Source organism: Paramormyrops kingsleyae, chromosome 22 (assembly GCF_048594095.1).
Source record: "Paramormyrops kingsleyae isolate MSU_618 chromosome 22, PKINGS_0.4, whole genome shotgun sequence".
Lineage (NCBI taxonomy): Eukaryota > Metazoa > Chordata > Actinopteri > Osteoglossiformes > Mormyridae > Paramormyrops > Paramormyrops kingsleyae.
In genome coordinates, this window is record NC_132818.1 from 5,965,681 (window position 1) to 5,979,135 (window position 13,455).

The 13,455-nt window shown below is 47.2% G+C and overlaps 1 protein-coding gene across 1 annotated transcript in view; it reads left to right on the forward strand.

Moving 5' to 3' along the window:
* The first annotated feature begins 834 nt into the window (after positions 1-834).
* cacna1aa (calcium channel, voltage-dependent, P/Q type, alpha 1A subunit, a) overlaps positions 835-13,455 on the forward strand; it is an 80,164-nt gene continuing 67,543 nt past the window's right edge. Inside the window, exons 1-2 of the mRNA XM_072705151.1 lie at positions 835-991; positions 1,199-2,895. Coding sequence (XP_072561252.1) covers positions 2,634-2,895 — 262 coding nt within the window. The 5' untranslated portion in view covers positions 835-991; positions 1,199-2,633. The remainder of the gene's footprint in view (positions 992-1,198; positions 2,896-13,455) is intronic.

Consider the following 13,455-nt stretch of genomic DNA (forward strand, 5'->3'; position numbering starts at 1 on the left):
TTTTTTTGACCCAATTGGTAAATGGTTAAGGGTGATTAAGGACAAATGCATGGTGTAGATCTGTTTCTGAAGAAACAGTACGTGCAGTCAGGATTGAAATGCTTTGTGTGTTCAGTTGACTAAATCGATCATTTCTTACTTGCAGTTAAAACACAGCGTGCATCATATTGACTATTGACGGGATTTATGCAATGGCATGATAAATAGGCAATCTTAGAAATGTTTCTTCCTCAAATGTTGAGATTGGGAATTCCGTAGATGTCGTGATCATAATGAACCATACGTGTCTAAAAATGTGACGTTTTATGCACATTTAGGTGGTTCACGGCTATTCGGCCTTTGTCTGAATTGGAATTGACGTTGTTGTGTTTGTTTCTGTTTTGTAGTATTTACAAATACAGCCAGAAAGGTAGACGGGTCATAGTTTATCGTCTTGGTTTCTATGACACATAATTATGTTTCAGGGGGTAAAAAATGGACTATCGCAAATCTGACGAATGCTTATTATATTAGTGCGCAATGAATTTCAAAATTGAAAAGAAACGTCACCTTATCTCTAAATTATTCATTTCAAATTACTTTTTTTTTGCAAAGTGGCTCCGTGAAGTCGATTACCGAAATCAGCACAGATATGGCAAATTTATTTAGTAATTTAATTGTGTAGCTCCAACTCCGTAAATTTTCCATGTAACTTAATGAAGTGCTAAAAAAAAACAAATATATGAATTTTATAATGCGGTAATCTATATTTAACGCCATACCTGTGCTCAAAACCACCGAAAGACACGTGAGAGGTGAAGGATGGTAATGTCAAGGGAGCTTATAAGATTATGTCCTTTAATTTTCAGATGTCCCCTGCTAAGAATAGTCTGTGGCTCTCCACGCCGCGTCTCCCCGCAAAGCAGCGCAGCTCCACAGAGATTCGCTTCCACTCCCGCGTCTGTGCGAGCACTTGCTTCTCGTCGTGCCTTATTCACTCCAGTAAAAGCATGTAAGGACAATCACACCTATTACTCCGATTTTAAATGACAGCGCCGATTTCAACGTACAATCACAGTTGCACCCCACCCTCTTTTTGATTTTATTTTTTTTTACTTAAAACTGTTAATGCGATATATGTATAGGGATCATATAATGTGCTTGGCAGTGCTACAACAGATAGTAGAATAATGAAACATTTCGTTTCCCGTTCGTATAGTCAGAACGATGTCGCTGGCCCCCGATGGAGCGATCGAGCCAAGATCGGCTAGGCAGAGTTGGAGAGAGAAAGCGAAAAGCGAATGAGAGGAGGATGTGCGCGTCATGTGCTGCAAAGGGCTGGCCGAAGATTTCAGGACGGCGCTTCGGCAGCGCTGAATTGATCAGATGCTCATTATAGCTCGACCTGCCAGCTGATCGGAGGCTCTCACCACCTTCGTCGTTTTGTTTTAGAAGGCAGCTTTTCTAGAGCATCAGCTGCCCCCCACCCCGCCCGGGTCGCCGGACTGCACGTAGCAAAGCTGAGCAAAGTCTGATCGCAGCGTGCAGGACGGTTTTACGAACCGGGGAGATTCTTTGGGGCGGGGATGGTTTGCGGTCCCTCCACTGCGACCAGACTGGTGGCGGAGACCGTGAGAGCTGGTGAGAGAGCCGGGCGGCTGCTGCCGTCTGCGAAGGATGATCATGCTCCGATTTAAGTCCGTCTGCTCCCGCTTTGGATTTGGATGCGCGTGGATTGCCGTACTAACATTGGAGTGCAGATGATGAGCGTTGCACAGGGGATGTCGTTTTATATCTGAAAACAAGTAAGCCAGAATTTGAACATTTTTGGCAAGATTACGTCTTTGTTTAAAAAGGGGAACAATCCAGGGGGAAAACAACGGGGGAAAAGGAGTATCGCCGACTGGCACGAAGATCCATGATCGTCGGAAGGCTGCATGTGTGTAACCCGAGTGTGCGGCAGCGGTAGGCAGAATATGAGTGCACTGTATCAAACATTGCGGATGCTTCAGAAATAAATAAATAACTCATGTCCCCCCTTTTCCTTTTTTGTGTAAAAAAATCCGAGCGCTGCCGCAACCATAGACAAGATGCCCAGCTGAAAAAATCCCGTGGACTTGGATCCTTATTTTTATTTTTCAGCGTATGATTTAGTTAATCACTGCTTTGGCATCATATTCATAATTTATACAGTTATGATAACCATTGCTGTTTGAACCTCTCAGTGCTGTATTTGAATCCAACTTGCCCGATTGAAATGATTCAAAATTCCCAATATCGTGGATCTGGAGACCATTTGGACCAACTAGAACATTTTTATTAGTGTATTTTTAGAATATGTTTATGCTAGTTTTTTTAACATAAAACCGAGCCGGAGAAGGACCGTACTACGGTAATAGGTGGACAAGCAGCCAGCTCGCCACACGTTCCCTTTTTCACACCCATACTTGCCCGATTTCATAAATATTTGCGGATATTCTCTCCATGGGCGTCCGTCGTTCTTACTGTTTTTCTGGCAAAGACGGAACCGAAGATCATATCAGTTGCATGCTTATTTAGTCCTGAAGCAGATGGGATGTAATGTGGTGTGGCTGCGTTGACTACTCGCTACCTTCTCTGCTGCTTCGACACGACTGGCGTTTGGTGACTAGAGAATGGCGCGGTTTGGAGATGAGGTGCCGTCCAGGTATGGCGGAGGACCTGGCCAGGGGGGTCCCGGCCGCGGCGGCAGTAGGCAAGGTGGCCCGCCGGGAGCCCAAAGGATGTACAAGCAATCGATGGCCCAGCGAGCCCGAACCATGGCCCTTTACAACCCGATACCGGTGCGCCAGAACTGTTTCACAGTCAACCGGTCCCTGTTCATCTTTAGTGAGGACAACTTCGTGAGAAAATACGCCAAAAAGATCACCGAATGGCCATATCCTTTTAAAGACACTGGGTTTTCCGGAGTGAAGGTATGGTGTTATGAGGTCCAGTGTAAATGCGGATAGATGGGTGGGCGGGGATACTCCGGGCTGTATCGGCAAGGTGTTGATGCTGTTAATGCACTTAGTGACCATTTGATCATTAGCTTCCACGACTCCGTCATCTTGTTTGATTTTGATTTAGTCTATAATAATAAAGATAATAGTCGTTATTTTATGCGCAGGTCTGTCAGCTTGGCTTGGTAGGTGATGTGAGTAAAAACGCACAGGATCTGTTTTGTGATTGAATTAGATTAATTACATGGCATGACCCCACAAAGAGGTGTCTGGAAATCTCTATGCTCGTGTTTTGTAATAAAGCTCTAATACGCGGTTAGTACACCGTTTATTATAAAGTCGTAGGTATGACTGCTTATACCACGTCCCTTTTTCATTGATTAGACAGAATCGATCACGATTAGGCTGTTTACACGCCTGTTTGAAATGACACAGTATCTCCGCATGCTGGTGCACTTCGGCTTACGGAGTGGCGCGAGCGGGGCTCTGGCGACGCGCTGCGCTGCGCTGCTTCCTGCAGCCATGGCGGGGAGGCGGTGTGCCGCTGCTGCGGTGTTGCTTGCTGATGTCAGCATGTGCAGCCTCAGAGCCTCACGGGGGGGGGGGGGAGAAAGGTGGAGGCAGGGGGGGGGGCGCCACTTTACATGTATGGAACCGAGGGCTCGGGGAGAATAGGAAGTGTGTCTGTCTTTGCGTATTTCTGTCCCTGTGTGTGGTATGTTCATCAGTTTCACAGTGGACGCGGAAGGTTGTCTTTCAAGCTGACTGCTGTGGGTGCGAGCGTGTGTACGTGTGTGTGTGTGTGTGTGTGTGTGTGTGTGTAAGAGAGATTATTCCATGAAGCGCTTAATGAAGGTAATGCATGATCTGTGTGGCACGACTCCACTGTGTGCGTCTATTGGTTTGGGGTTTATCTGTGAATACGCAGGCGTGACTGTACCCTTGAATTAGTGATAAATCAGCAGCCAGGTCTTACAAGAGAATATGGAAATGTTAAGGCACACTTCACATGTTTGTGACTCGGTGAGTGTTCTGGCAACAATATAACCGGGTTGTACAGTACTTGTGTTGTTTTACGCATCAGCAGTGTAAATAGGTGATCGTTTGCGCTGAATAGTGGGTTTTTTGTTTTATGTCACGGAGGAAGGCAGTGTAAGACACACTGGATGAAGGTACAATATCTGAGGCAGTGACTATACTAAGATGCACAGGCCAAATAAAAGAAAAACTATGGTTTTATTGATCTATTTGTCACGGTCATAGTATAATGAAAATAGCTTTTCCACCCCCGTCGTTCAGATGGTTCAGTCCACCATCTGAAGTCCCCCACCCCCACCAACCTCCTTCTACTGACCTGTCCTCACCAGTAACCGTGTTCAACCAGAGTGATGTGGTGGGAAACAATTTTGGGGGCTTTTTTTTTCGGTTTGAGACACTGCCTTCTTTACATACTGCCGTTGTCTCCCCACATCTGCGTTGGGTGGCCTTGGTCACTGGCCTCTCTGGGTGTGATTGGGAAAAGACCACCCAGTCTGCTTAGCATAGAGGGGGGTCTGTGTTGTGGGTGATCTATGAGAAAGTCTGCTGGCTGTCTGTACTAAAGCTTCTCAGTTTCGCTCCTATAATGACATCAGAGATTAGTGGGTGATGTTAGAGAGGACCAGACGTTTGAAGCCCTTAATCCGCCACCGCCGTGTGTTGACAGGGCTGGCGATTGTGTCTGGTCCTATTAATACTTCCCATAATTCAATTCTGCCTTGTTAAAAGCTGTAACCCATTGGTATGCCCCACGCTCGACTCGATTTACACAGCTGTCCCTAACGTTATCTTTTTTTGTTTGTACATTCCCTGCTTTCTGTCATTAGTTTTGTGTTTGGTGGTATTTAATCCCTTTCGTCCATATAAGCATTAAAATTTTACTAGAGCTCACTGGTCTAACATGGGTGACTTTGTTGGTTCATGTTGGGTTCAATCAGGCAGCGGCTGAAAGTTCACAGTCGATCCCAATCGCTGGGTTGTTCAAAGTCCTGTCATCACTGCCAAAAGTCTCAGTGTTCCTGTATTGTTACATTGTTGATTTAGATGTACATGTATTCTACCTGGTCTGTGGTAGATTAGGAGAAAGTAAAGAAAAGAATTTGGGAGGAAAGGGTTTGTTTGTTTGCATGCAAGTTCTGTAGTGGGTGATGTATCACCGAAGTCAAACCCTTTATGAAAGACCAAAAGCATGCCAATGCGTGAAACGTCATTTAACACACTAATGCTGATAGTATTTCATGGTAGCAGAGGGTGACTTGGTGGCTTTGCCCTGTGCTGAGCACATTCACACAGGTCTCAGCAAAGATGTGCACTTCAGATGCAGTGAAGTGCCGTACAGCTCTCTGACACCCGGCCTGACATGCAGCTCACCCTCCGCCCTCCTTCAGATGCAGTGACGTGCCGTACGGCTCTCTGACACCCGGCCTGACATGCAGCTCACCCTCCGCCCTCCTTCAGATGCAGTGAAGTGCCGTACGGCTCTCTGACACCCGTCCTGACATGCAGCTCACCCTCCGCCCTCCTTCAGATGCAGTGAAGTGCCGTACGGCTCTCTGACACCCGTCCTGACATGCAGCTCACCCTCCGCCCTCCTTCAGATGCAGTGAAGTGCCGTACGGCTCTCTGACACCCGTCCTGACATGCAGCTCACCCTCCGCCCTCCTTCAGATGCAGTGAAGTGCCGTACGGCTCTCTGACACCCGTCCTGACATGCAGCTCACCCTCCGCCCTCTGCGGCTTACGGAAGCATCCGGATCGCTGCCACTCTCACAGGATTAGTGGTTATTGTAAGGGAGTGGAATTACGCCGTCATTCATTACCGCGTTTCAACCTTCCTGCTTAATTTGCAGTGATTTTACAGTGCGCCTGAATGCACTGCTACATTCACATCCCTGCTGGCTTCAATAAGCACATCAAATCCTGCACATATTTCTGGGAGAGGCTGAGGCTAATGATTGGAAATTGTTCTTTATTTAAATATTGTTTCACAGTGCAGGTCTTCTTTGGTCTGGGTATAAAGACAGGGTATTGTATGTGTGATGTTGACTTTGAAAAGCTACTCAAGTTTTCCAAAGCATATATAATATAAAATCACATATGAGTTTGATGTTCCGGTATGAAAAATCTTTTTTCTATGCCTAATAGTAGGAGAAGCTTCTGTCTAGCTCAGTGGAATAATGGCATAACTGAATTTGAGAATGGTTTTGTTTTTTAAAATGAGCTGTTCGTTAGGCCTCTTGAAATAAATTTGGTGTTGTTTGCATCGATCGATTCTGTGGTCGCAACTCGGAAAGTTCGACTCTCATTAAATATGTGCTGCTGTGTTCTCCGGGAAGTGTCGCACTCACACTGAAATGTCTGTCACTCGCGTGATATCTTCTGTTTCCATATTTGTTCATAAATATGGCCGTTATAGATACCCTGACCTAGAATCAGTAGCTGAGCTTCTGTTCGGTCTGCTGTCATTTTTCACCCTAGCTGTCTATGGGAGAGTTTTCATCCAGCCTTACTCTTTAAATATGCATGTATCTTACGGTCGGCTTTTACTTGGGCTTTTCTCAGCGAAAAGCTGCATTGCGGCCCGTTCGGCCTCAACATGTGCAACCCAGCGCCTGTCGAAATGCCGCGTTTGGGGAGTAACTGAACGCACATCAAAGTAGAGCCACTTCAAAACGGGCAGGTCGATAAAACATGCAGGAGTACATCACATGGTGGGCCAGCCTCGCTGGGGGCTTGCTGGGGGCTCTCAGCGTGGCCCCGTGTTTGATAAGAGCTCTGTGGAGCACACAGCCTGCTCCGAGTTGGGCCTGTCGCTAAGAGTAACGCTCACCTCCCAGCTAGGGATTCCTCCGGATTTCTTTACGACAGCCACCCTGTTTCTCTTCATTAAAATATCCCTGCCTTTATATGAACATTTTAAGCAATAATTGTGCTAATAATTGTTAATAAATGTGGTTCTGTGGCAGCTCCCATATTGCTAAATGGCACCTGAATAGATGCTGGTGTTGCCGATGTAGCTTTTTGGCCAGTAAACATGGTTTATGTGCAGCGATCATGAAACCTAGAGGCGTGGTTTGATTTGAAACTCCAGACTCCTCACTGGTGGGGGCGGGGCCTCATCCAGCCGACAGTTATGATTGGCTGTATCTGGGTGTGCCAAGGGGTTAGAGTAACAATGCGTATGGTCATTTGCGTGTGTAGCTGTGTTTTAGGCACGCTTTGGGGTGTGTCAGGGTAGACGTTTGTTCCAGTATGTTCTTTGTCATAACGTGGAGTCTGTGATCTACATTTAATCTGCAGAATGTAAATAATTCATTGGTCCCTCTCTGTTTGGCTTGTCCCTGCTGGTAACTAGAGTGCTTGTGATGGTGGTCGGGGGCTGCTGTACACCTTTTTACACACCTCAAAGGCCAGACACAGGCATCAGCCAGTATCAGCCAGTTAGTAAAGTGCTCTAGTCTGCCCCCTGCAGGTGTGGAGATCAGCAACAGGAGAGACGTCAAGCTGTGTGTTGGCTGCATTTACCCAGATGCTGCCTGTCATTCTTACACACAGGTTGGCATTAAGAAGCAGGTGCTCGTTCTTATTGTCTGTGTTTTTTAATTTTATTTTTTGCCCTCTCCAAAAATCTGTCGTATAAATGAAGGCACTAGATCATCTTTACTCATATGGTGTCAGTCTGTGAATATAAATAAGCAGCCTGTTTACATGGCCCTGCCTTAAAAATCCCCCCCCCCCCGCCCCCATCGAAAAGCTCTGTGCAGAAGGAGGATACGAGTCTGTCCCACACTGCCGCCATCGGCGATTCGACTTTGGGCTCGCTGTTCAGACAGCAGTGCATGGAGACTGACTCTCACCTACATTAACCTGGTTGCAATAACCTGGTTATCTGCCTTTCAGATGAAGACGGGCGAGGTGTGTAGGCTTTGTGGGATGACTGGAGCTGTATCTTTCACCCAGTACTCTACACAGGCTTTGTGATTGGCTGGTGAGGGAGCACGTAAAGCACACCAGTTATATGAATGTGATTGGCTGGTGAGGGAGCACGTAAAGCACACCAGCTATATGAATGTGATTGGCTGGTGAGGGAGCACGTAAAGCACACCAGCTATATGAATGTGATTGGCTGGTGAGGGAGCACGTAAAGCACACCAGCTATATGAATGTGATTGGCTGGTGAGGGAGCACGTAAAGCACACCAGCTATATGAATGTGATTGGCTGGTGAGGGAGCACGTAAAGCACACCAGCTATATGAATGTGATTGGCTGGTGAGGGAGCACGTAAAGCACACCAGCTATATGAATGTGATTGGCTGGTGAGGGAGCACGTAAAGCACACCAGTTATATGAATGTGATTGGCTGGTGAGGGAGCACGTAAAGCACACCAGCTATATGAATGTGATTGGCTGGTGACGGAGCACGTAAAGCACACCAGCTATATGAATGTGATTGGCTGGTGAGGGAGCACGTAAAGCACACCAGCTATATGAATGTGATTGGCTGGTGAGAGAGCACGTAAAGCACACCAGTTATATGAATGTGATTGGCTGGTGAGGGAGCACGTAAAGCACACCAGTTATATGAATGTGATTGGCTGGTGAGGGAGCACGTAAAGCACACCAGCTATATGAATGTGATTGGCTGGTGAGGGAGCACGTAAAGCACACCAGCTATATGAATGTGATTGGCTGGTGAGGGAGCACGTAAAGCACACCAGCTATATGAATGTGATTGGCTGGTGAGAGAGCACGTAAAGCACACCAGTTATATGAATGTGATTGGCTGGTGAGGGAGCACGTAAAGCACACCAGCTATATGAATGTGATTGGCTGGTGAGGGAGCACGTAAAGCACACCAGTTATATGAATGTGATTGGCTGGTGAGGGAGCACGTAAAGCACACCAGCTATATGAATGTGTTCGATGATGTAAAACGACATGAAATGTAGCTCTCACAGCCCACACCACTCATTTGGGGCTTTTTTCCTGTTATACACTTTATGCTCATCTGTCAGGGCCTCCAGTTTAGGCAGTAGGAGAGCCCTTCAGGTGTCGATGAGAATATGTCTGTCAGCTGGTCGTGGCCTACAGTTACAGGGTATACCTGTCAGTCAATCAGTCTGCCATGCAGGTAGGATGGTCATTCATTCAGGACAGCCATCACCTGGGCTGTCCCTTAGTCAGCAGATCAGACAGTCAGATATGTGCAGACAAGAGTCCGGGGGCCGGAGGGGGGTGTTCATGTTCCCGGTCATTGGTGCACGGGGGGGGGGGGGGAGGGGTCTGTGTTTTTCATAGGGTGCCTCGGCAATGGTCTGTCACGTGTAGGAAGTTAGCGTCTCTGTCTCTCTGCTTTCTCGCTGGCCGTGAATTATTCAGTGCCGGTGGCGGGCCAGCATGCGGGAAGGGGGTGGGGGGGGGGCGCTGACGTGGAGCCGGGCTATTTCTGGGCACCGAGCTCGGAAAGCGGCTGTGATGGATTGATTTTTCATGCTCGTGTTCCAGGAGTCGCATGCTGCTGATGATGATGCTGAAGGCTGCCAGACACCTGCACAGCGACACGGTACCCTAACCCCAACCCTAACCCCAACCCCAAGCCTAACCTACACGGGCTCAGCCGTGTCAGTTCTGGCAGATGGATGACCATGAAATGTCCCCGGGTTGCCTCTCTATAGTAATGTGCTCCTTTGCTGAGTATTCACATTGGTATTCAATATCCCTCATTCTGTTGTTCCTGGAAACTTTTATCTAAGCTGACGCTGAGCACCTGAACGTCACAGCACAAATTTGCCTGGAGCCTTTGACCTGAGCATTAGCCCATTGCCTGTTTCCTAACACTTATTGTAACTGCCTGTATAAGGACGTGTGTATGTGTCTGTCTGAATGTGTGTGTGTCTGTTGGTGTCTGTGTCTATAAGCTCTGTGTGTGTGTGTGTGTGTGTGTGCTGCTTTTCTTTCTCCTTTCCATCCTATGTCATTCAGTCTCTCTCAGCTCTCTCCTCCTTTCTCCACCTTGACCCCCCTCTCCTTCCACCTCTCCTTCTCCTTTCTCCTCCTTGGTGAAAGGCAGAGAGAGAAAATAGAGAGAAGGTGGAAGAGGGGTTCACCAAAGGAATCTGGCCCACCTAATTAAGCAAGATCTCTTGAAAATGTGAGATGCACAAAAAAGACAAAAATATCTGGCATGATGGTTAAAAAACAGAGCAGCTAACAGGAAGGCTGCAGCTTTATGTGACAGAATGCAGTCTGCTGTTGTACCTTTAAGAAGAAGACAGTTTTGGTTCAGGTATACAGCTCCATTATGGGCCATTGATCTGAGTGCTTCATGAGAAATTGTCCCAGAATACTGCACACTCTGACCATTCAGACAGGACTTCGACCCAAAATTCCCGCTTTTTCCAATATCCCTACAATAATGCCACTCAAAGTTTCTGACTTAAGGAGTTGCACTTTGTTTACTAAAAATATTCTTTTGTCAGATATTGTGGTTCCCATGTCCGTTGGAAGGTTATAGAAAGTGCACTCCATCCTCTCTGAAAGGCAGCAGCGTGTGTCCGATGGGGGTTTCTACCTTCTGCTCACGTTTTATTTCCATAGTCGGTTCAGATGAAGACCAGCTGCTCAAAGCGAATTTTGCAGAAGTGCGAGATCCTGCCTGCGTTTTTACTTACAGAAGCAGAAACGCCATCGCTGTAGATGGCTATCTCACCGCACGTGACGAACAGCTTATAACGTTACCGCAGTCTGTGGGAGTTCCTCTTTTAATAGGAAGGACGATCGGGGAGATGATCAGATAGACAGGGAAGCAGAGCGGCACGCAGAGGGATGGGCAGGCCCTGAACCCCACTGCATTCTCTTTGCCTGCTTTCATCTCACACACTGCTATTTATAGCGCGGCATATTAGGCAGGACGGATAAATTCATAAATGAAGGTGTTTGGGCAGCACAGATCAGACGTGGTGTTACATTCATCACGCCCTTTAGAGCATAGGGCTTGAAACGGGCAGGCCGAACAATGAGCGGAGGATGAAGAGGAGATCAGACGGAGGAGGAGGACCCCCGCGCTGCCGACAGCGGGGCCTGGGGCGCTTTCATCTCTCTGAGGCACCTGCCTGGCCCGGCCCCGTGTTGCCCCCCCCCCCCCCGGCTCCTCACAGGGCTCCTTGATCCGGGCTCTGGGGGTAACAGCACACTGTCCCACTGAATGGTTGCTAATCCAGCAGCAGGAAGCAGCTGTTACAGGGGGTACTCAATAGGGGGCGCTCTCTTGTGTGCTATGTGGAATAAAGGTAGCAGGCGGAATAGCAACAGTAGTAATAAACCTTGGTAGTAATCCGGGATTTGATAAACCCAGAAGTAATACTAGTAATAATCCAGGTAAAAATAAATACTGGTAGTAATCCTGGAAGTAATAAATCCTGGTAGTAATTCTGGTAGAAATAAATCCCTGTAGTAATCTTGGTAGTAATAAATACCAGTAGTAATTATGTTAAAAATCTTGGTAGTAATAAGTCCTGGTACTAATCCCGGTAATATGAAATCCTGCTGGTTATCATGCTAATAATCTTGGGCATTTTGTGACTCATTCAGCATGTCACCCTATACACTGTGTAGTTCCCCCGTCAGTCGCCTTCTGCATCCTGCATATTCATATCAGACAGCTCCTGTTTCCGGAAAGCCGCCTCACGTGGGGCCACAGCAGAGCGGCATCCAGGAGGATCTGTGACAGGAGAAGGGTGCCTAGTGTTAAGGAATTGGACTTATGACCAAAACACAGCAGATTTGGGTCTGTACTCTTTTACATTTGTTACCAGTGTCCAGAAGCCTTGTTGTCTTAATCAGCTGTTTGTGTCTTCACCCTGTCAAACGATTTGTACTGAACACAGAAACTGAACGCAGAAGCACAAAACGCTACATGGGCTCAGCTTGGGGTTAAGGTTTTACTGACATCTTGTTCAGTCTAGATCACGGGTGTCCAACTCCAGTCCTGGGGGGCCGGAGCCCTGCTCATTTTCGATTTTCCCCTCATTTAACACACCTGATTCAACTTCTTGTGCTAATTACCACACATCTCTTGAGCTGTATCATTTGTGGTGGAGCAGGGAAAGAACTAAGCTACACAGGGCTCCGACCCCCCAGGACTGAGACCCCTGGTCTAGATGCTCAGGGCATTTAAAGGTGTCCATTACACTCTTACGCTTCTCATAGCTGTACGGAAACAGCTGGGCATAATGTGTTTTTGTTTTTGTTTTGTTGTTTTTTTAAAGGCTTTTTGACATTCTATTGATTGTTTATTGAGCTTTTCCTCATTGTTTTATCTACTGCAAGATGTGGTTTGATGTCCTGGGAACTATCTCTTTAATTCTGTCACAGACACCCACAAATGTTAGGTGTTAGGATAAGCAGAGGCAGCCACACAGACACACATCCTGCAGGGTTAATTGAATGGAGCGCAAGGTGCTAATGTGTCCTAATGGCTGAGATTCTGCAGGCCCAGAGCAGAGCGCAGATCCACTGCTGCACAGGGACCGCGAGAGCCGCTTATCAGGGGAGTGCGGGAAGATCCTCTGCCACTCACTCTCCCTGCATTTCTCATTTCTTCTCAGGCGTCCTTTTTCACTGTATCACCCCATATCACCCTGTAGCACCCTGCATTATCTTATATCGCCCAGTACTGTCTTGTATCACCCTGTATCGCTCTGTATCTCTATCTATCACCCTGTATCGTCCTGTCTCATTCTGTATCGTCTTGTATCAACCCATATCACTCTGTATCTCCCCATATCTCCCCGTTTCTCTATGCATCACCCCACATTGCCACATATCGCCCTGTATTGCCCTGTATTCCCTGTATCTCCCTGTATCACCTTGTATTGCTCCGTGTCCCCCTATGTCACCCTGCATCACCCTGTATATGCCTGTATCACCCCATATCACCCCTGCATTGCCCTGTATCAGCCCTTATCGCCCTGTATCTCCCTCTATTGCCCTATACCACCCCGCATTGCCCTCTATCTCCCTGTATCACTCTGTATTGCCCCATATCTCTCTGTATCACCCTTTATCACCCCATATCACCCTGTATCTCCCTGTATTGCCCTATATCACCCTTTACCACCCCAAACCATTCTGTATCACCCTGTATTGCTCTGTATCACCCTGTATTGTCCCATCTGTCCCTGTATCACCCCCAGTAGGTCAGCGACACACACAGACCATGGATTTGAGGCTCATGTAGTCCAGAAATATCAGGTGCTGCAGACACCTGAATAAATGAGCAGCGTAAGAAAACTATTACAATTTGCAGTTAAATGATTAAAAAAGTATTCAGGCATAATCCTGCCTTTGAAACCAAGTGGTTTTAAAGCCATTGAGATAATTGAAAAGTGTCTGTTGGCAAGGATAGATTGCATCAAATGTCAGGTGGGATTTTACAAAACAGTGGACTGTATATTA